General features: G+C 47.6%; 2 protein-coding genes across 2 annotated transcripts in view; one reads left to right on the plus strand and one right to left on the minus strand.

Annotated features, from left to right (window-relative positions):
- The window catches only part of CCM2L (CCM2 like scaffold protein), an 881881-nt gene that overhangs the window by 194065 nt on the left and 663699 nt on the right, over window positions 1-24117 (minus strand). The gene's annotated exons all lie outside the window — the stretch shown is intronic.
- Window positions 72-23647, plus strand: LOC310709776 (BPI fold-containing family B member 4-like; the record flags this gene model as incomplete). The annotated part of the gene is made up of 15 exons (XM_083509818.1): window positions 72-189; window positions 2269-2377; window positions 5225-5329; window positions 6113-6268; window positions 7434-7497; window positions 8354-8417; window positions 10095-10186; window positions 11331-11507; window positions 14110-14166; window positions 15249-15416; window positions 15546-15613; window positions 17521-17563; window positions 19288-19351; window positions 21450-21526; window positions 23490-23647. 15 exons carry the CDS (start codon window positions 72-74, stop codon window positions 23511-23513), a joined length of 1386 nt encoding a protein of 461 aa, XP_083365944.1. The 3' UTR covers window positions 23514-23647.

Genomic DNA, 24117 nt, shown 5'->3' on the forward strand with positions numbered 1-24117 from the left:
GATTACTGCTTCTTTGCACAGCAGGGGTGATGACCTGACCCAACTTTCCCAGCAGGTCTCCAGGCTCGAAGATGTGGAGTTTCTTGGGGCTGCTTGTTCTCTGCAGCCTGGTCAGCCCCTCGCAAGGAGGCCCCAAAGGACTTTCACATGGGATCGTGTCCATCGTCAGTCCGGCCACTGCTCACAAATGTAAGAATGCTTTGTGACTCATGTTTACACTGGTTAGGCATGAGTAGCTCCCTTTTCTGCTTGCTCCGAATCACATCCCTTGAAAACTGGTACCACCTAAACTTGTGAAAGAACCTTTTTATTGATTTCCATTGATTTTTTCAGGAAGGGGGGGTAATTTGCTGCCCGTTGCCGACACCTGCTTATTTCTTTCCTTGGCACCACCAGGGTGCAAGGCGTTTGACGGAGCGGCAGTCAGAAAGACTTAGGGGTTAAAGCCAAGAGCTTTGTGGGAGCTATGGAAAGGGGCTTGGGAGAAGAAAAAGAGGCACGTTCTGGGAAGCATCTTTCTGGGATAAGCGTCAACCACAAAGGTTAAGCAGCCGAGACCTTCAAGGCAGCCCAAGGATGCTTCAGGGAGCTGAGTTTGGTTGAGCTGGAGAAATAGGAGTCCTGGAGGGGAGATAGTTTGAGTTACGAGAACAGAGGAGTTGGCATGGCGACGTTTCGAAGATCAAGGTGGAGAAATTTGTGCTGGGTGTGGTAGTGGAGAGGAAGGCAATCTGGGTATTTAAGGAAGGCCATCACAGTTGTTTTGAAGAGCAGGTTTGTGAACAGAGGAGACTGAGCTGAGCTGTGATGTTCAGGTGGAGGAGCGGTGAGTTGACCTTGGCTTACAGCACATCTTGCATCTTGCTATCACTGTTATTCTTGACTGCTGCCAAAAGTGGCATCTACATGCTTTACAAGTGCAAAAGCCAATTTCGCAAGCATTGCAATATAAAGCTCCCTAATTCAAGTACAGTGGTACCTTGGGTTACAGATGCTTCAGGTTACAGACGCTTCAGGTTACAGACTCCGCTAACCCAGAAATAGTACCTCAGGTTAAGAACTTTGCTTCAGGATAAGAACAGGAATCGCAGCGCAGCGGTGCAGCGGCAGCAGGAGGCCTAAAGTTAAGAACAGGTTAAGAATAAAGGTTAGCTAAAGTTAAGAACAGGTTAAGAATAGTTTCAGGTTAAGAACAGACCTCTGGAACGAATTAAGTTCTTAACCCGAGGTACCACTGTAGTATGCAATGAATCAAACCCACTAAAATATGCAGCAACAAAAACCCCATCTTTAAAAAAATAACAGCAATTAAAAAAAAGGTCGAGAAAGGTGTGTCATCACCTGCTTTTAGGAACCCCAGAGTCTTTGGGGTAAAATTTAGCCGAGTTAGAATTTCTACAATTTTTTTTTTTGCAGCTCCCTTAGCATGTCATCTACCTAATCAGCTACGGTTGCAATCCTAGATACATTTACTGTTGAGTAGACATGGATAGGAATGGGCTGCGAGATTGTGCCCTTCGCGTATCTTCTCCTCTGCTCCAAAGTTCACCACCCCAATCCTTCCATCACGTCATCTGCAGGGCCCTGAGCCCTGGCAAAAAAGAAACAAGATTTCTTGAACCAGTTTCCAGCATAACATTTCCTGAAAGTCATTGCAATAAGGCTGAATGGCTCATTGAACATTTACTTTGATTTACCTGGGTTAAACCACAGAGCCTAGGACTTGCCGATCAGAAGGTCGGCGGTTCGAATCCCCGTGACAGGGTGAGCTTCCGTTGCTCGGTCCCGGCTCCTGCCAACCTAGCAGTTAGAAAGCACGTCAAAGTGCAAGTAGATCAATAGGTACCGCTCTGGCAGGAAGGTAAACGGTGTTTCCATGAGCTGCTCTGGTTCACCAGAAGTGGCTTAATCATGCTGGCCACATCACCCGGAAGCTGTACGCCGGCTCCCTCAGCCAAAAAAAAGCGAGAAGAGCGCCGCAACCCCAGAGTCGGTCACGACTGGACCTAATGGTCAGGGGTCCCTTTACCTTTTTACCTGAGAGCACTGCTTTGGTGAGAGAAAACTAGTAGAGAAATACAATATAATGTATCTCAGTGTTCAGTAAACACTGAAAATGGTGTGTGTGTGTGTGTGTGTGTGTGTGTGTGTGTTTAATAGTTGCCGGGGGTGAAGCTGCATAGTATGTAAGAACAGACAACCCATGCCAAGCGAATTATTTTCCCCCCACAAGATCCTGTGCCGTGATCCTGTTCCTGTATGTTTCAGATGTCTCCTCCGTCTTCCTTCGGAATGAGCTTCTCCAGAGCCACTTCTTGGCTATTCAGTTCCCAGATGTCCCTCACAAAGATAAGCACCCGGAAAACTGGATTAAGGAGTAAGTAAATGACGAGGCATTTGCAGCGCCATATTTCAGAGTGGAAGGGGAATCGAGGAAAAGAATTGGACCCAAAGGAGGCCTTGTGATGGTTCCAAGAGGGCCTTTATCTCATTTTCTGGAACAGCAGGGAACATGCTGTGATTTTAAATATAATTCAATGTAGTTCTTGGCTGGCTTTGTTCAGGGCTTGCCAGGAATACATCTGGATTTATTTATTTATTTTAGCACCTGACTGCTTAATCTCCTTTGGCTTTTGTTAGCCCAAACTCAAAGCCAGATGAGGTGCAAAGAGAACATGGCAGGCAAATAAAAACAAACTTTGATGTCCAAAGGAGCCAAGCCCCATCCTCCCCCCCCAAAAAAACAACAACAACAAAGAAGACAACCTCCAAGATCAAGGTGGCCAATGGGTCAATGGGTGCAAGTGGTCACTTGGCACAAGGCAATTGATGTTGTTGTTGTTCAGTCATTTAGTCATGTCTGACTCTTCATGACCCCCTGGACCAGAGCACGCCAGGCACTCCTGTCTTCCACTGCCTCCCGCAGTTTGGTCAAACTCATGCTGGTACCTTCAAGAACACTGTCCAACCATCTCGTCCTCTGTCGTCCCCTTCTCCTTGTGCCCTCCATCTTTCCCAACATCAGGGTCTTTCCCAGGGAGTCTTCTCTTCTCATGAGGTGGCCAAAGTCTTGGAGCCTCAGCTTCAGGATCTGTCATTCCAGTGAACACTCAGGGCTAATTTCCTTCAGAATGGATGTGTTTGATCTTCTTGCAGTCCATGGGACTCTCAAGAGTCTTCTCCAGCACCATAACTCAAAAGCATCAATTCTTCGGTGATCAGCCTTCTTTATGGTCCAGCTCTCATTTCCATACATCACTACTGGGAAAACCAGAGCTTTAACTATACGGACCTTTTTCGGCAAGGTGATGTATCTGCTTTTTAAGATGCTGTCTAGCTTTGTCATTGCTTTTCTCCCAAGAAGCAGGCACCTTTTAATTTTGTGGCTGCTGTCACCATCTGCAGTGATCATGGAGCCCAAGAAAGTAAAATCTCTCACTGCCTCCATTTCCTATCCCCAAGAGACCTCCCGGCTAAAGGAGCAAAGTGCACACATCCCTCTTTAAGCTGCACCAATCTTTTGAGAAATGTGAATTGCAGGTGCTGGGAGAACCTGCCCACACCTGGGACCCTGCAAGGCCTGGAGAAGGACTTAAAAACTCCCCCCACTCACTGCCACTTTGGTTCTTCATTTTCTTCTCTGAAGGATACCAGCGTAATTTTCTGGTGTTATTTTTACATTATAGTAAATCCTGTAAGAAGGGTTTAAACGACAGGCATGGAAATTGCAGGCTGATGCGGAAATCTGGTGAAATTAACTTAAGATTGGGGGGGGGAAGAGAATTTGGGTGAATATAAAGTTGACCAATTCATGCATCCCTACCCCTTCGTTTTGATGCTATAGGAGATGGAGACGGGAAAATCTGTCTCTAGATACGTTCTCCAGTTCATGCATGATTTTATAAATTTCTGTCATGTATCCTCCCTGGCAATCCTTCCCCTTCCCTTTAATTGCATGAGTTCAGTACAGTTGCGCCCAAGTTCAGCAAGGCTTGCATGCTCAATGTCAAGCCTTTATTGGCATGTCAACGAAATTCCAGCCCATGCCACTCAAGGAGAAGACCTTAAGCGTTTTCAGCTGTTATGTTCACCATGGACCACTCAGAAGAGCATCATCTGCATCAGGCCAAAGGGACCGTCTAAGCCAGCATCCTGTTCTCACAGGGGCCAACCAGATGCCCATTGTGGGGAAACCTGCAAGCGGGACCCGAGCACAAGAACAACTCTCCCTTCCTGAGGTTTCCAGAAAGTGGTACTCAGAAGCAGTGCTGCCTCCGATTGTGGAGGCGGATCAGGGCCTTTCTGGCTAGGAGCCCCCAATAGGTCTCTCCTCCATGACTTTGTCTCAACCTCTTTTATAGCCATCCAAGTTGGTGACAACCACTGTCTCCTGTGGGAGGAAGTTCCATAGTTTTAGTTAAACAAAAACCACCAAAGGACCACCTTCAGTGAGTTGTGGGTTGCCATTACATGGCCACTCAGAGAAGAGAATTGTTGTGGCCCTGTGACAAGACAACGGACAGGCTGCCATGACCTCTGACCTGAGAGGTTGGCACGGAGCCTACCCGAAATAAAGGATCTCTTTTACATCTTGTGTACACAAACGCTTCTCCCAAGTCCAGGCTCTTGTTGATCTCAGATATCTTAAAGGACAAGTGAAAGGTTGACGTGAGCGTAAAAAGAACCATCTGGAGCTCTTCCCCCTGTTTCCGCCCTTGGGTGCAATTGAGCAATATTGCAATCCATGCCACGGAGAGGGTGTTTGCTCAGATTCAGTTTGGTCTTATGCTTTCTCAAAGGCGTCTGGTCGGTCACGGGGAGAGCACGATGCTGGACTGAATGAGCCATGGCCCTGATCCATCCAATGTTCTTCTTATGTTCTTAAGTTCTTACCAGTTTGCAGGAGGGGGTGAATGGCAAAGCTACTACCATCACTGAATGATAATAATAATAATAATAATAATAATAATAATAATAATAATAATGGGCTACATTGACTCAGCCTTCTATAGGAGCTGGATCCTAACACCTGAAGGGCTCCAGGTTCCTCACCACTGCTTGACCACCGGCTCCCAGCTGTAAAGTGGATTATCTCATGCTCTTGAATTTGAGTGAGCCCCCCGCATCACCACCCAGCATTAGTTCCCCCCCCCAATATATAGTCAGCCATGGCCAACTGAATGCCCACTTCATTTCTCTCTGCTGCCTGATTTTCAATCTTCAGGTTGCATGTCGTGAGGGTCTTCACTCCATCGGTCAGTCTGGAGCTGTATGAAAAGGTAGATTCCTTAGTGTGCATCAAGGCCAGATTTCATCTCAGCGGTAAATTGTGAGTTTCACCCCTCCCCCTGCATGCTTTCCGCCTATTTCATTGCTACTGGTTGCCTTTGTTTTGGGTGGGTGGGTGGGTTGCTTCCCAAGTTAAGGCGTTCCTCTGTGGATATTGTAGGGGAGGGTCTGGACGGCACGATTTATCACTTGCAGGGTTGAACATTTTGTTCCCCTGTTGTTGTTGTGGTTGTTGTTGTTTTAAAGTGTTCTGTCCAAGTGGCACTGCCAGTTCAGGTGGGGGTCCACAAGACTGTGACCTGGGAGCAAGCAGTCGTTAAGAAATGTGCCATCCACCAGGGACAGAAAGCCATAGGACAAGCCCCACTGGTCAGACCAAAGGCCCATTGACCTTGACATCCTGGTTCCAACAGAAGCCTTTTCAGGATGCTCACGAACAGGGCAGGAAGGTGTTAGCTCCTTCCTGGTGTTTGTTCGCAGCCACTGGCCTTCAGAGATCTGCTACTGAACCCATAAGTCTGAGCAAAACTGGTTAACACCACTGGGTGGCAATGAGTTGCCGGAGCTCAGCCCTTGGACTATATATGCTTAGGTTCACCATAAGGCAGCTACCAGCTGATCATTTTAAGTAGGAGCACAGGCCAGAGGTCTCTATATAGGGCAAGCTTTGGACACAAGCCATAGAACCCCAAATACTGATGCTCTCTGCTGGGTTAAAAACATAATGCTTTGCCCAGAAACACAGTGGTTTGGCTGGCGGTTAAGGAATGCAGTGGGGGAGGAATCTCACTGGGGTTCTGTTCCATGTCTTTTCGTTTCCTAGCTTTTTCGGCAAACACTTTGAGCGGATTGACATCATCCTAGACGTAGACATAAAAGCAGAAGTCAGGTTTGAGAGCTATTTTGCGGGCGGCTTCCACATCAGAATGCAAGTGTGCAAGAGTGAATTCGCAATCGCAAGGATCATCTGCCCTTCGCAGTAAGTGCTGACGCAATTCGCTCAACGTGCTCGTTCCTACAGTTTCGTGTGCATGTTTTTGGCTGAGAGAGCTGCCAAAGTTGGTCCCGGAATCCTTTCAGGAAACCAGATCCCTTCCCAGCCTCAGCACACACTCGGCTTCACTGCCTAAAGGTGGTGTTGTGGGACCATCAAAGGATAACCATTCGAAGAAGTTTTGAGACATTCTTTGTTTTGTTTCATTGCTTGCTGCTTGTCATCCTGGGCTTCTTTAGGAGGAAGAGTAGGATAGAAATGTAAAATATAACAATACAGTACAGTACAGTACAGTACAGTACAGTACAGTACAGTACAGTACAGTACAGTACTACAATATCAATAACAATACTGAAAGCATGTTTACATTCCAAGCAATGCAAAAATATCATTAGTGGCAGAAGAAGGAACTTTGCTTCTTCTGGCAGCATGACTAGAGATTAGGGCTGGGCAATATATTGATACAGTGGTACCTCTGGATGCGAACGGGATGCAACCTGCGTCTGCGCATGCGTGGGTCACGATTTGCCGCTTCTGCGCATGCGCATGATGACATTTTGAGCATCTGCGCATGCGCGCATGGCGAAACCCAGAAGTAACGTGTTCTGTTACTTCCGGGTCTCCGCGGAGCACAACCGAAAAATGCTCAACCTGAAGCAACTTTAACCCGAGGTATGACCCAAGGTATGAAATCCATATTGTGATATCGGTTTCATAATTTTTGACCTGGCAATATATCATGAATCATGGTGTGTGTGTGTGTGTGTGTGTGTGTGCTAAAATATATCATGAATCATGGTGTGTGTGTGTGTGGCGCGCGCGCGTGCTATGTAAAATTCGCAATGGGGGGGAAACCGTGAACCAGCCAATGCTTCTCTCAGTTCCTGCAGCCCTTGGTAACTGTATTGGTCCAGGGTTAATTCTGCCTCATTCAGGGAGGCAATAAATCACAAGAGCAGGTGCCAGCAAAAATCGCAATGCGGGGAAAACACGATGCAGCCCAACTTCTCCAGTTCTTGGAAGTGTCTTACACATCTGTAAGATAAGCTTTGCACTCACCCAGAATGTGGGCTTCAGAATGAGCTTATAACAAGCTGCTGCCGTCCCAGACCCTTTCCTTCCCTCTTTTCTTACTTGCTTTTCCCTGCAGCTTGTTGGTGAATAAAGTGAGGCCCATTGCAACGACCATCCTTACAGCATCATTCCACAAGACGGTGAGTTGCAGCTCCATGGACCCTGTGTGTTTCAGCCATGAAAGAGGGTTAAATAAGTCTTGGGGATATCATAATACATATATTTGCAGATTACCAATGTAGACAAGATGCCCCTGCAATGATGTCTTCGGCTGCTTTTTAAATAAAAATTAAAATGGGAGGCTCAGTCAATTTTCCAGCTGGCATCCTGTATCAGCCATTGTTTGCTCTGTTGGAGAAACCACAACTTGTGTATAACTGGATTGTTGTTGTTTAGTCATTTAGTCGCGTCCGACTCTTCGTGACCCCCTGGACCAGAGCACACCAGGCACTTCTGTCTTCCACTGCCTCCCGCAGTTTGGTCAAACTCATGCTGGTAGCTTCAAGAAAACTGTCCCATCACCTCGTCCTCTGTCGTCCCCTTCTCCTTGTGCCCTCCATCTTTCCCCACCTCAGAGTCTTTTCCAGGGAGTCTTCTCTTCTCATGAGGTGGCCAAAGTCTTGGAGCCTCAGCTTCAGGACCTGTCCTGAAGCTGATTTCAGGGCTGATTTCCTTCAGAATGGAGAGGTTTGATCTTCATGCAGTCCATGGGACTCTCAAGAGTCTCCTCCAGGGGTTGAGGATCACTCCATGGGAACTGTAGCACAGGTCCAAACTCGCCATAAGGCATAAGCGCAAAGCCTAAATTCCAAGTTAAAATGGCCAGAGAGGGAGAACAGAACCATGGACAGAGCAATAGTGAGGTCCAGTGATCGATGCAAAGAGCATGAATTCTTACTCCTGGAGATGTTTTGAAGACAACCCAGAGGCAAACAAGCTCAAGGGTGGGAAACCAAGGCTTCTCCTTTGTATTAAATCCCTTGCCTTGCATTTCAGGTGTGCAAAGCGGTGGAAGTGGTCATCAACGTCTCAGGGATCGATTTTCTACACACTGCCAATGGTGAGTTACTTTGACTAGCTGCCAAAGCATCTCTCTCCTTCGTTCTCCTTGCCAACTTCTTGAATGTTTGTTCCTCTTTCTACTAGAAAAGGAGCCACAAAAGGCTCCTGGGCCTCAGTGCTTATGGGCAGCATCAACTTCCATTGTCAGCAGCATCAGTGCTTTATAAATGCATTGGTTAAATGCATACATTCAGCTACAAGGCCATGGTAGATAAATAGGCGTAAAGGAAACACAGATAATTTCACAAACTGCTCCCAGTGGGTGCGAAGAGGCAACACCAGTTCCTGACCCGCCCACATATACTGTATTCTTTGCATGAGAGCAGAGAGGTCGTTCTTTCACCTTGGTTTATTAATAGGGTGAAAAAGTTTCCCAAGAGCATAAAAACACAGTTTCCTATTGTTAGTCTTAACATTTGGTGTATTGGACCAATATTCAGTGGTTAAAGTAGAGTTTGCAGTAACCTGGTTCTTATGTTTTGTAAACCACTTAGAAGCCTATTTTGGAATTAAGCAATAACTCATTATTGTCATTGCTGTTAGTTTAGTTAAATTTCTCCATTGATGCCCACTAAAAAATACCCAAAGCAATTTCTTATTGTAAATAATAATCTGTTACAGCCAGCTGGGTCATCCAAAAGCTGGGTCATCCAAAAGCGAACCTTCCTGGCTAAATGTGGGCACACAAGGGCCTAAAAGAGTTTCCCTGTTTTTCCTGTTATGTACAGTGATTATTCTTCATTCAGCCCTACTCAGCAATAGCTCTAACTGGGGGTCAACAAAAAGAGATGTTTTGCCACTCCTTTGGAGTGGTCCAGGTGTCCCCAGATAGAATACACTGATGATAATAATAAAAATAATGATGATGATAATAATAATTATAATATATTATTTATACGCCACCCATCTGGCTGGGTTTCCCCAGCCACTCTGGGCGGCTTCCAACAAAGTATTAAAATACAGTGGTCTGTTAAACATTAAAAGCTTCCCTAAACAGGGCTGCCTTCAGATGTCTTCTAAAAGTCTGGTGGTTGTTGTTCTCTTTGACATCTGGTGGGAGGGCGTTCCACAGGCCAGGTGCCACCACCAAGAAGGCCCTCTGCCTGATTCCCTGTAGCCTCACTTCTTGCAGTGAGGGAACCACCAGAAGGCCCTCAGTGCTGGACCTCAGTGTCCAGACTGGACGATGGGGGTAGAGACGCTCCTTCAGGTATACTGGGCCGAGGCCGTTTAGGGCTTTCAAGGTCAGCACCAACACTTTGAATTGTGCTCAGAAACGTACTGGGAGCCAATGTAGGTCTTTCAAGACCGGTGTTATATGGTCTCCCAGTCACCAGTCTAGCTGCCGCATTCTGGATTAGTTGTAGTTTCCGGGTCACCTTCAAAGGCAGCCCCACATAGAGCGCTATGATCCTTTCCTTATCTTCACTCCCTGCGCCATGCACTAAATGCATCCCTTGTGCCAGGTAAACGAAGCGTGGTCTGTACGTGATGCCCGCGCTTAGCAGGAAATGGCTCCTTGTGAAGAAGATGTAGAGCCATACCCTCGTTCTGAAGTCCTGCTATCAGCAGCTGGATACTGTAGACAACATATGGTATTGCTGGCAAGGACCTGCGCGTCTGAAATGTGCGTTAATGAGACTGTAACACCATCGCTGTGTTTTCTTCCTTGCAGTGTTTTACTCCGTGGGCACAGTGGCTACCATGCAATATCAGCTCGCCAGCCTGCCATTGATAACTTCAAACTACGTCGCGCTGGAATTCAACGTAAGGAGCGTGTGTGACTGCAAAGCCCCCCTGCCCAGGGTCTCTCTCCCCCTGAAGGGAAGCTGAGCTCCATACAAAATGTACACAGAGGAGATCCGCCTTCCACTCAGAATTAACCTAGGGAATATTCACAGCCATGGGATGTTGCGCTGGCTGCTCCCCCCCCCCCCCTGCAAAAAAGGCTCTTTTTAAAGGATTCACAGAACCGGTTTGGTCAGCGGCCGTTAGCCGTGGCAGCCAAAACCGGCCAGTTTAACTCACCAATCCCACTAGCCTGTCCTAGGACTTCTGCTAGCCCAACAAGGCTTCCTTACTCACCTGCACCCTTCCCCCACCCCCAATTGATGTGGGGTGTTGGGACAACCCCCAGAACATCACATGGGGGGAGGAGAGGTATTTTTGCGCTCTTAGATTCTTAGGCGGGTATATTCAGCATGTCAAGAAACTGCTGAGATCCAACTCCCAGATACAGTGGCACCTCGGGTTAAGAACTTAATTCGTTCTTCTGGAGGTCTGTTCTTAACCTGAAACTGTTCTTAACCTGAAGCACCACTTTAGCTAATAGGGCCTCCTGCTGCCGCTGCACCGCCGGAGCACGATTTCTGTTCTCATCCTGAAGCAAAGTTCTTAACCCGAGGTAATATTTCTGGGTTAGCAGAGTCTGTAACCTGAAGTGTCTGCAACCCGAGGTACCACTGTACCAGGATTCCAAGACTGTGGGCTGGAGAGTGATAAAGGTAAAGGGACCCCTGATCATTAGGCCCAGTCTCTGGGGTTACGGCACTCATCTCGCTTTATTGGCCGAGGGAGCCAGCGTACAGCTTCTGGGTCATGTGGCCAGCAGGACTAAGCCATTTCTGGCGAACCAGAGCAGCGCACAGAAACGCCGTTTACCTTCCCGCCGGAGCGGTACCTATTTATCTACTTGCACTTTGACGTGCTTTCGAACTGCTAGGTTGGCAGGAGCAGGGACCGAGCAACAGGAGCTCACCCCGTCGCGGGGATTCGAACCGCCGACCTTCTGATCGACAAGTCCTAGGCTCTGTGGTTTAACCCACAGCGCCACCCGATAAAGTGATAAAGGCTACCATTATTTTGAGTAACACCGCTGTGCTTTTTCGCTCTTTCTCCAACCGCTTTCCAGATGATCATCCGAACTGGGGGGCGATACATTACCCTCCCTGTCGGCGCAGGGCCTGTCACCCTCCCTGTCTTGCATCACCATGGCTTCTGCCTAGGGATGTCTCAGGCCAGCCTGGACGCCATCCTCATGGTTCTGATCCAGATCCGCGTGCAAGAGTTCATTTCCACCCCGGAAGTGGTGAGTGGCGGCACGTCAGGTAGAAGGGTTGCAAATTTCTATGCTTGGCTCATCAAAATTTGCAGGTGGAGGCAGAGACTGAGTCATGTGACCCCGGCACCCAGCTAGCCTTTCGCCTTTGGGTGCAGAAGAGGACGCTTACCTTTTATTTATTTTTCTAATCATTTTTATTTGATTTTACAAATACAAAATTATAACAGTCCAAACGTATTTCCATAGATGGATAGATAGATAGATAGATAGATAGATAGATAGATAGATAGATAGATGATAGATAGATAGATAGATAGATAGATAGATAGAGATGATAGATTATATAGATGATATAGATAGATAGATAGATAGATAGATAGATAGATAGATAGATAGATAGATAGATGATAGATAGATAGATGATAGATAGATAGATAGATAGATAGATAGATAGATAGAGGATAGATAGATAGATAGATAGATAGATAGATAGATAGATAGATAGATAGAGATGATAGATAGATAGATAGATAGATAGATAGATAGATAGATAGATAGATAGATGATAGATAATTTATTACCGTCGGAGACCAGCTTATAAAACACACTTGGGGGTACATTCCCAGAAAGAAAACATACAGTTAAAACAATGTACAACAATAAATTTAAAACTTATAAATGCGATAAGCATACAGACACTTAAAACTTTAAGATATTCCATATATAGAGATTACTCTGAATCTCGCGACTTCCCCCCATCTCCTCCTTGGGTCTTATTATCAACATTTACAACTGCATATTATTCCATAATCTATATTCTACATCAATCCACATTATCCATGGTATTTGTTACATTACATGAGAGATCAAAATTCTGCTGATGTTTCCATCTGCTTGCAGTGGTCTCTTAAATAACTTAAAAATTATCCCCATCTTTATTTAAAGTTATAATAATAAATAATAAACCTTTATTGTCACTACACCACCTGTGTGCAGTGAAATTAAACAAGCCCCCCCCCCCCATACACTCAGTCTTGTTCGTGCTCTGTGTGCTTGTCGGAAGTCAATTGCACCACTATTTATTTATTTTTTAAAGTTTTTGTCCTCTTGGTTCCTGAGTTTTCCAGTCAGTTTTGCCTTTCGGTGTAGTCCATCAGCTTAACTTGCCATTCCTCTCTGGTAGCGACTTTGCCTTCTTTTAATCTGTGGGCTGTTGTCCCATACATAAAAGACTTTTCTGATCTTTTGGGATGCTGGTACCTAAAATTCCTAAACAAAAGGCTTCTGGTTTTTTAACAAAAGTTATTTTAAACATTTTTACTAGAGGGCACTTATCTATCCTGCCATCAATGTTTAGGCATGTTTCAGTTGACAGTGCAGCAGCTTTTTTTTTAAAAAAAAAAAAAGATTTCATTTATTTATTCACTAAATTTATATCCCTCCCTTCCACCAAAGGAGCCCAGGGAAGCAAACATGCCAATGCTACAACATTATAGTTAAAACATCTAAACACAGTTAAACGCTTTCCGCCATCGGATGGCTGGGTATAAAAGAATAAGGAGAGGCCTTCTGTCACCCTTCATCGCAGAAAGCCAAATGGATTCAGCTGTTCCTTCTGCTATGTCCTTAGGGAAGGGCATTCTGACACGTCAGAGCACCCCATGAACTGCCTTGCATGGTGGAGGGTCAAACTGAGAGGGTCTTTGCAGTGCAACAACGACCCACTTAATTTAAATGAAGCTTTTTTAATAATAATAATAATAATAATAATAATAATAATAATAATAATATTTATTATTTATACCCCTGCCCATCTGGCTGGGTCTCCCCAGCCCCCCAGGCGACTTCCAACAGAATATTAAAATACAAAACCTATTAAACATTAAAAGCTTCCCTAAACAGGGCTGCCTTCAGATATCTTCTAAAAGTCTGGTAGTTGTTCTTCTCCTTGACATCTGGTGCGAGGGTGTTCCACAGGGCGGGCGCCACCACCAAGAAGGCCCTCTGCCTGGTCCCCTGTAGCTTTGCTTCTCGCAGCGAGGTAACCACCAGAAGGCCCTCGGTGCTGGACCTCAGAGTCCAGGCAGAACGATGGAGGTGGAGACGCTCCTACAGATATACTGGACCGAGGCCATTTAGGGCTTTAAAGATCAGCACCAACACTTTGAATTGTGCTCGGAAATGTACTGGGAACCAATGTAGATCTTTCAAGACCGGTGTTATGTGGTCTCGGTGGCTGCTCCCAGTCACCAGTATAGCTGCCGCATTCTGGATTAGTTGTAGTTTCTGGGTAGTCCCACGTAGAGCGCATTGCAGTAGTCCAAGCGGGAGATAACCAGAGCATGCACCACTCTGGCGAGACAGTCCGCAGGCAGATATGGTCTCAGCCTGAGTACCAGATGGAGCTGGTAAACAGCTGCCCTGGACACAGAATTGACCTGCGCCTCCATGGTCAGCTGTGAGTCCAAAATGACTCCCAGGCTGTGCACCTGGTCCTTCAGGGGCACAGTTACCCCATTCAGGACCAGGGAGTCCTCCACATCTGCCCGCCTCCTGTCCCCCCAAAACAGTACTTCTGTCTTTTAAAAAGTTCTTCCATTTTCAACGCAACGCCATTTTGTGCCAACAGTTCTCCGCTGCCAGCGAGCTGACGACCGCCATTGCGTCTCTTCTGTCACATCAAAAGGTGAGCGGGTGTTTGCTTTTAAGAAGTGTGTGCCTTGTTTTATCTTCAAAAGATACACCATCGATAAGGATAGCGATAAAAACCACCGAAGGAAAAACAAAAGAAGCACAGCAAAGCAAGGTGGCAGCAAATCACCCTTAGCAGGGAAAATCCAACAAAAACATTTATTTAGGAAACTGTGGAGGAGTTCATAAAGGGCACAGCAGCCCTGTCACAAGCAGCGGGGGCGGGGGTAGAAAATGTGCAAAAAGCCCCCAGCAAAAAGAATCAAAGGCTTGTTGAAGCAGACAAGTCTTTGGCCGGGCATCTAAAGAGGGGAAGCATTGCTGCAGACAGCTGTGGTTGGTGCAATGTGAGACTGGCAGGCGGAAGGCAAGGAGGCCAACAGTAGGGGGAGCCAGAGCCACAGACAAGCAGAGTCGATGCCCCCCCCCCATCTTCCTTTTCCCAGCTGAGTTCTGCTGAGGCCAAGGAAGAGCAGGAAACTAGGCAATCTCCGGCCCTCCAGATGTTTGGGACTACAATTCCGTCATCCCTGACCACTGGTTCTGTTAGCTAGGGATGATGGGAATTGTAGTTCCAAACAGAGGGCCGGAGTTTGCCTCTGCCTGCCCTAGACCAGGGTTTCCCCAACTTGGGTCTCTGGCTGTTTTTGGACTACAACTCCCATCATCCCTAGCTAGCAGGACCAGTGGTCAGGGATGATGGGAACTGTAGTCCAAAGACCTGGAAACCTAAGCCCTAGACTGGTTATAAGTTAGGGAGGCAGGCAATTGGGGGCAGGCTGATGTTTGTGGGGCAGTACCCTATTTGCCTTAATGAACCAGCCTCCACCGGCTGCAGGTCTGAGGGACCTTGGGGGAAAGATCCTCCGATGGGGTGCCCCAGTGACTCGCCACAACCACATGCCCACGTACAGGCATCTTTTATTTTCGTTTGTTGGTCCAATTTGTCCATCGCTTTTTCTTGCCCAGCAAAGCATCTTACAGCCAAACAAACAGGTAATAAGCCCCACACAGATACGTTAAAACCAGGAGAGAGAAACTCATCAAAAATATCCTTTCTGCCTGCACCCTTCACAGTGCCCCAAGTGTCCTCTGAAGGCGCCGCTGAAAATCACCATCTCTTTGGTCGGGATCCGGAGGATTATCTTGGAGCCCAAGAGAGCCGTCATTGAGCTTTCCGTCGAGATTGCCTTGTTGGCGAAAGGTCCGTCCGGGTCCCTCGTTGGGCTCTTTGTCATGAAGGCCGTAAGTGTTGGAATCAAGAGTTGGAATCTGCGTGGCTTGGCTTTCAAGTCCAGGGAATGGCAGGGAGGAAGGACTTTTCCAGTCTCCCCACCATCTGAGACGTTTTCCTCCCCCCTTGTCTGATTGCAGAACTTAAAACTGAGTGTCCATGCCTCTGTTTTCGGCGGCAGACTGTTCTTCACTACGAAACTGACCAGGTATCTTGCCTCACTGTTGCACGATCGCTTAGTCTCAGGGATTCAGTTACAGATAGGTAGCCGTGTTGGTCTGCCATAGTCAAAATAAAAAAATTCCTTCCAGTAGCACCTTAAAGACCAACTATGTTAGTTCTTGGTATGAGCTTTCATGTGCATGCACACTTCTTCAGATACACTGAAACAGAAGTTGCCGGACCCTTCTATATAGTGAGAAGGTGGGGAGGGGTATTACTCAGAAGGGTGGTGGGAATGGGAGATTGGCAGGTAGCTGAGATGAGCCTGTTGACGACTCTTAATGACTGCTACTGGAAGGAATCTTTAAGGTGCTACTGGAAGGAATTTTTTTATTTAGTCTCAGGGAGTCGAAGCAGAGCAGGGGTGGACTTCTTTGGATGTTATAGTGAAGGGGCCATTAGAATATTGTTGTCTATATGATCCCAAAAACTGTTTAAGGCGAGGTTTTTCCAGAGGGTTGAGGTTTTTCACCAGCCAGAAGAACAAGGCTTTTTCTTGCTTAAATGTTACGGTGCAAATGGGACTCTCGTTGGAATGTCTAGCTTAGGCAATAAAGATAAGAGCAAGTTTGAATGGGCCCCAGTCGGGAGGAGGTAAAATGCAGGAGACAAAGCCCCATCTTATTGCTATCAGTATAAATCACATGTTTTACATTTGAACACGTGTTGAGGCTCATGGCGTGGAGAGGCTGGTGCAGGAAGGAAAGGGGGGACAAGCCCATGTAAGGACATAGGAAGTTGCCATAACTTTCGGTTTACAAGAAATCAGGTGGCTTACAGGAGATCAGGTGGTATTTTATTCTGCAAATCTATATAAAGGGGGCGCACCCTGACTACTGTGTGCAGGTTGTGTACTGATCGCCCTATACCTTTGTTTTGCATATGCACTTCAAATAAATATCCTCTTAATAACCTGCAAGGACGTTTTGCCGCTTTGTGTGAATCTGTGCTTCAGGGACCCAATAGCAGATATGTGTGGTCCTTCAATAGAGCAGACTTCCCCAACCTGGTGCCCTCCAGATCTTTTGTACTATAGCTCCCGTCGGCTGCAGCCAGACCCTGCTGCTGTGCGGTTGAGCTTGGAGTGAAAGAAGCCCAACAGTCTTGTCCAGACCAGAAAGCAAGTCTGACCTAGAACCAGAAGCCTTTATAAGGCTCAAGGGATATCACCTCACTTACTCTGGTCTATTGGGATAAAGAGCCTTCCTAATAATAATAATAATAATAATAATAATAATAATAATTTATTATTTATACCCCGCCCATCTGGCTGGGTTTCCCCAGCCACTCTGGCTGGGCATCCAAAAAAAAAATATTAAAATACAATAGTCTATTAAACATCAAAAGTTTCCCTAAACAGGGCTGCCTTCAGATGTCTTCTAAAAGACTGGTAGTTGTTTGTCTCTTTGACATCTTGTGGGAGGGCGTTCCACAGGGCGGGTTCCACCTCCAAGAAGGCCCTCTGCCTGGTTCCCTGTAACTTGGCTTCTCGCAGTGAGGGAACCGCCCGAAGGCCCTAGGTGCTGGACCTCAGTGTCCAGGCTGAACGATGGGGGTGGAGATGCTCCTTTAGGTCTACTGGGCTGAGGCCGTTTAGGGCTTTCAAGGTCAGCACCAACACTTTGAATTGTGCTCGGAAACTTACTGGGAGCCAATGTAGGTCTTTCAAGTTATGTGGTCTCGGCAGACGCTCCCAGTCACCAGTCTAGCTGCCGCATTCTGGATTAGTTGCCTGTGTGGCTGGGCGTCCAGCAGTTCCCTATTTTGGCCAGTCCTGGGAGGCAGCATGACGTGAATTGTCACGTCCGTCCTTTCTTTTGGGATGTAACTGGCTCACTTGGGTCCACCGTCATGTCTCCCTTGACCCTTATGTACAAATTCTTCTTTCCACAGTCTTGAGCTGCTCCTGGTTTCTTCCCAAGTTGGACCTGTTAACGTAAGCTCTTTTCCATTTAGTGATTGACCAAATTGATTTGACGCCTTGATTGCACCTTCCATAGGGACAAGAATTGGCTACAGTATTAAAGTAGAAGAAACAGAGACACAGCTAGCTAGACAGAGAGACAGATAGACAGAACAATCTGACACACAAACATTTGCTTAAATAGGGGACCCCCTAGAATAGGCATAGGCAAACTCAGCCCTCCAGATGTTTTTTGGGACTACAACTCCCATCATTCCTGTCCACTGGTCCTGTTAGCTAGGGATGATGGGAGTTGTAGTCCCAAAGCATCTGGAGGGCTGAGTTTGCCTATGCCTGCCCTAGAAGCTTCATCTTGGTCATGGGAAGCCATGCAAAACAGAGCTGGAGCAGTGTTTATGGAAGGGAGATGAAGTTTGGCTCCAGAGAGCCTCAGGGGGGTAGGGGCAGGACTCTGACTCAGGCAGTGGCGTAGCGTGGGTTGTCAGCACCCGGGGCAAGGCAAGTAATTTGCGCCTCCTAACCCGTAGATTTGCGCCCCCTAACCCGTGGATTTGCGCCACCTAACCCTAACCCCCAGATGTTGCGCCCGGTGCGGCCGGCCCCCCCTGCACCCCCCACGCTACGCCACTGGACTCAGGAGAGGGGGCCAGTAATTTGTAGGGAAGTGTACCAGCCAGGAGACAAGAGTCGGAGGCAGAGGCAGAGGAAGCTTCAGGGCCAGAAGGTGCGGCACAGGATGGGTCAGAAGAGGAGGAGGAAGCAGGTCTGGCAAGTGAAGGGCCAGGTGCTTCCCCTCCATCTCCTGCAGCACAGTATCCCAGAACCAGGAGGGGACTGAAGAGGGAAGAACAGAGGCAGTTTCCACACAGGCATAGTCTCTGGCTGCATGTGCACAGTCTGTTGGGGGGAGGTACATAAACTGGTGGAGGGGGAGTGGTCCACTGTTGCTGCAAATGCCCCAGTGAGTGCAAACCTGGGAATAGCTGCCTAAATGCTAAACTGGTGTAGGTGGGTAAGGTAAAGGTAAAGGGACCCCTGACCATTAGGTCCAGTCGTGGCCGACTCTGAGGTTGTGGCACTCATCTCGCTTTATTGGCTGAGGGAGCCGGTGTACAGCTTCCGGGTCATGTGCCCAGCATGACTAAGCCACTTCTGGCGAACCAGAGCAGCGCACGGAAACGCCGTTTACCTTCCTGCCGGAGCGGTACCTATTTATCTACTCACACTTTGACGTGCTTTCGAACTGCTAGGTTGGCAGGAGCTGGGACTGAGCAACGGGAGCTCACCCCATGGCGGGGATTCAATCCGCCAACCTTCTGATCAGCAAGTCCTAGGCCATGTGGTTTAACCCACAGCACCACTCAGAGCCAAAGAAGCGACTGCTAAGCTGTGAATGGAAAGGATCCTGACTCTGGATGAATTCCACTGGAGGACCCTTTTTTGCTGCCGTGCAATTGACACAATCTTCTCTAGATTGTATTTCCTGGAGAGGTGTTGATTATGGAGGCATTGCAAACCACCCGAGACTTAAATCTTCCATGGGGATCTATCAACTCATCTCACAAGAAGCAGTTGTTGAGGAGGTCATTTGCACTGATAGAAACCGCCCCAGCCCATGCACCTCGGATAAAACGCCCCTCTTGAGCCGGATCCAGTCTGAATCCCCCTTGTGATGGCGCATACATCCTCTGCCAGTTTGATTCCTAGATCACTGCCTCTGTTGTTCTGTCTTACAGGTCTCTGTCCTCGTGAAGTTGATGAAGTTGCTTATAGCAGAAACGTTTGTGCCACAAGTCAACGGTAAGGCAACTCAAGTCCCATCTCTGGCACACCCTCTATACATGAAAAGCCCTCTCACACTTCCACATGCGCTGTGTCTAGAAAGAACAGGTCCAAGTAGCTTTCCCTGTCCTGCTCCTTTTGCAGGGAAAACCCACCTAGCTCTAAATCAGAGCAAATGGCAATCTGGAGAAAATTCAAATAGCTGTTTGCTCCGATGGAGCACTAAAGAGCAGTTTTCCTTGGAGAAAGCAGCTGGAAGTACAGATAAGCTCTAATACTGATCTTGAACTTCCCATGTTCATAGAGCCACAACTGCAACACCGATGCATAAGAGCGTTTAGATTCTCCATTTTTGGTTTGGTGTGGTGTAGTGGTTAAGAGCGGTAGTCACGTAATCTGGGAAACCGGGTTCGTGTCTCCACTCCTCTCCTCCACATGCAGCTGCTGGGTGACCTTGGGCCAGTCACACTTCTGTGAAGTCTCTCAGCCCCACTCACCTCACAGAGTGTTTGTTGTGGGGGAGGAAGGGAAAAGGAGAATGTTAGCCGCTTTGAGACTCCTGAAGGGGAGTGAAAGGCGGGATATCAAATCCAAACTCTTCTTCTTCTTCTTCTTTATTAGTTTTTTTAACACACCATTTTCAACAGTAATTAAACATATTTTTACATCTTATTCAATTTTTTTAACTTCCATCAGTCCTGTCTGAAAATTTTCCAATGTCAGCTCTTAGTATACTTTTTTTTTTCCTGTTACATTTAAAACTCAGAAACCAATATCTCTATTCTTTATCTACTTTGTAGCACTTCATATATTCCTCTTTACAAAACTTCTTGTAGTCCTACTAGCATAATTTGTTGGTTACAATTGCTTTTCAAATAGTTCATATACTTCTTCCAATCTTCTGTAAATCTCTGGTCCCGCAGGTTTCGAATCCTTCCTGTCATTTTGTCCAATTCTGCATAGTCCATTAATTTTGTCTGCCGTTCTTCTTTCATCGGAATTTCTTCTTGTTTCCATTTCTGGGCTAACAATACTCTTGCCACAGTTGTTGCATATAAAAACAATTTAACATCTTGCCTATTAATGTCCTGACCTATAATACCAAGTAAAAATGCTTCTGGTTTTTTAAAAAATGTGTTTTCCATTTTTGTTGGTGCGTTTCTTTGTATGTGGATTTGGATGGTGCCTTGTACGCCTCCTTTCGGCAACTCCTGCAGCCCAATTGGTGCCAAAGGTTTTGTTCTGCTTCCCTTTCGACCACATCAGTGAGGCTGAGAGGGCGGTCTTGTTGTGTGAGCATCCCAGGACCTCCGGGGACACTGCCCAGGCTTGTGCCCCGGTGTCCTGGGCCCAGGGGTAACCCGAGTAATGCGGTCCAGGTCCGGTCCCGAATCCAAGGGTTCTGCGAAGAGCCAGTTAAACAGGGCCAAGGCAGGAAACCAGGCGAGGTCAGGCACAGGATCACAGGCAGGATCAGGCGAACAGCAACATTGCTCCCGCAACCTGGGGCGGGGTCCAGCAGCCTTTTATCTCTGTCTGGGCGGTCCTGATCCCCCAGTGACTCACCTCCCTGTCTCACCCGAAGGTGAGCACTCCTCCTGCGAGTACTCAGGTCTCTCCTTCTCTCAGACCTGAGTCTCTGCAGCTCGGGAGACGTCGGCAGGTTACTAGACCCAGGGGCCGCCTCAGCCTCCCCTGACCCAACCGGTAGTGGAGCAGCTGTAAGTGATGGCCCAGCTGAAGGCAACGAGGTCATCCCTGCATCTGGAGCCAGGGCAGGCTCAGGCCCCTGACTCGGCCCAGCTGGTGCTTGTTGCAGGGGAACCTGTGCAGACTGGGGCTCTTCAGGATCAGGCCCCAGACTTGGTTCAGATGCTGTCTGAGGCAAAGGATCTGGTGCAGACTAAGACTCCTCTGGGTCTGAGTCCGAGCCCAAGTCCCAGGCCATCACACCCAGGGAGGTCACTTCAGTGTTGCTAATGCCGCGGTTTGACTTGCCTAGGCCAATGAAAAGTTTTGGGAATGCTGGTCTAGACTATGGCTCACACATGACCCAAAGAAAATGCTCCTCTCTGCTCTTCTTTGCTATTGTGCTTATTCTGGTTGCTTTTTTCAGAGTGCCTGGACGTCGGGATCCCTCTGCCTCCAGTGCTGCACATTCGCTGGAATTATCCAGTGATTCACTTTACGCAGGTAAGTCTGCCAGTGATACCTTCCTTCCAGCCACGCATCCAAACATGTCTGGGCTCTCTGCTCCATATTCTCCCCATTAGCAAATCCCACACGTAAGATGCTTTTCCATGAATTTCCACATGCTAGGACTACTGGACCAGCCAAATAATCTGCTTTCCAGGAGAAATATTCCTTATAAATAACTTCCCTAGCGGACCGTGTTCTCTACAGTGTAGCCCTGATTCAGCTCTAGCTGTGGTAAACTATGAGTAAGAACTAGTGGCTCTGGATGGAGATGCATATCCCATAATAATAACATAAGATGCAGGTTAACAGATTAAGGTTGAATCCTGACAAGACAGAAGTACAGTGGATGCTCGGGTTGCGAACGTGATCCGTTCGGGAAGCACGTTCGCAACCTGCAGTGTTCACAATCTGCAGTGCCATGTCTGCACATTTGCAGGTCGCGATTCGGCACTTCTGTGCATGCGCAAAGCATGTTTTAGCACTTCTGCGCATGTGCAAGTGCCAAAACCTTGAAGTAACCCATTCCAGTACTTCTGGGTTTGGTGCGGTGCGCAACCCGAAATCGCACAACCCGAAGCATCTGTAACCCAAGGTATGACTGTACTGTTTTGGGGGGACAGGGGGCGGGCTGGTGTGGGGGACTCCCTGGTCCTGAATATGGTAACTGTGCCTCTGAAGGACCAGGTGCGCAGCCTGGGAGTCATTTTGGACTCGCAGCTGTCCATGGAGGCTCAGGTCCATTCTGTGTCCAGGGCAGCTGTCTGCCAGCTCCATCTGGTATGCAGGCTGAGACCCTATCTGCCCGCGGACTGTCTCGCCAGAGTGGTGCATGCTCTGGTTATCTCCCGCTTGGACTACTGCAATGCGTTCTGCGTGGGGCTACCTGTGAAGGTGACCTGGAAACTGCAATTAATCCAGAATGTGGCAGCTGGACTGGTGACTGGGAGTGGCGGCCGAGACCACATAATACCATTCCTGAAAGACCTACATTGGCTCCCAGGACGTTTCCATGCTAGTCCAGAGCTTGTTCTCACAGCAGCCAACCCAGCAGACAGCAGGATCCAAGCTCAAGAGCACTCTCCCCTGCTGCAATTCCCAGAAATTCCCAGCAGGAGGACTTTAAATAAAATTACAAACTGATGTGGATAGCTGACTGGGAAAAATGGAGAGGAATTGAAATGGATAGATTCTTCTATCCCTAGTTTCCATGGGCTGGAATGCAGAGAGAAGGCATGAAGACTCCTGGATCTTCTGCTCTTCACTGCTTAGAGCTTCCTCCAGCACTCAGCTTCTTCCTAAATTATGTAGGCCTGTCCTAATACGACCCCCACCATTTATTTATGGGAGTTGTTGTTTAGTCGTTTAGCCATGTCCGACTCTTCGTGACCCCCTGGACCAGAGCACACCAGGCCCTCCTGTCTTCCACTGCCTCCCGCAGATTGGTCAAACTCATGCTGGTAGCTTTGAGAACACTGTCCCACCATCTCGTCCTCTGTCATCCCCTTCTCCTTGTGCCCTTCATCTTTCCCAACATCAGGGTCTTTCCCAGGGAGTCTTCTCTTCTCATGAGGTGGCCAAAGTCTTGAGCCTCAGCTTCAGGATCTGTCCTTCCAGTGAGCACTCAGGGCTGATTTCCCTTAGAATGGAGAGGTTTGGTCTTCTTGCAGTCCATGGGACTCTCAAGAGTCTCCTCCAGCACCAGAACTCAAAAGCATCCATTCTTCGGCGATCAACCTTCTTTATGGTCCAGCTCTCACTTCCATACCTCACTACTGGGAAAACCAGAGCTTTAACTATACGAATCTTTGTTGGCAAGGTGATGTCTCTGCTTTTTAGGGTGCTGTCTAGGTTTGTCATTGCTTTTCTTCCCAAGAGAAAATGCTTTTCTCCCAGATGTCACCATCTGTTATTCATGGGCAACAATGAGCTAAACTTTTCGCTTTTCCAACGTCTGCAGGGGATGCTGGCATTGTGTGTGTGAGATGGCCAAGGGGACCTTGCATCCGAAGACATTCCACCTGGTTTCGGCTGTGGCAGAAAGTCAAGGGATATCTTAGCAAGAAAGAAGAACCTACACCTATCTTATCCTTTATTGTGAACCGCCCTGAGACCCCCGGGTATAGGGCAGTATATTAATAATAATAATAATAATAATAATAATAATAATAATAATAATAATAAAACAACAATAACATTTTGCACTTTGTTTCCTGCCTGGGGTCAAGTTGAGGGTGATTTGCACAAATGCTAGATGCTAGGAGAAGGACACTCTCAAATAGGAGGCAGGTGCCTTTGCATAGTCTGTAGGTGGTTAGGCCTTGGGTGTTTTCCATTAACGGGAAAGATGGATACAAAAAAAAATATTAGAAAGGTAAGAGTGGACTCTTAAGTTTGGCATTGCAAACCCATGCTGAATTTTAGCATGAGTCTGGGTCTGAATGTGCTTCAGTGTGCTTCAGGGAGCCAGTGTGGTGTAGTGGTTCAGAGCGGTGGACTCGTAATCTGGTGAACCGGGTTCGCTTCCCCGCTCCTCCACATGCAGCTGCTGGGTGACCCTGGGCTAGTCACACTTCTTTGAAGTCTCT

Source organism: Podarcis liolepis (genome assembly GCF_965112155.1).
Source record: "Podarcis liolepis genome assembly, chromosome: 6".
Lineage (NCBI taxonomy): Eukaryota > Metazoa > Chordata > Lepidosauria > Squamata > Lacertidae > Podarcis > Podarcis liolepis.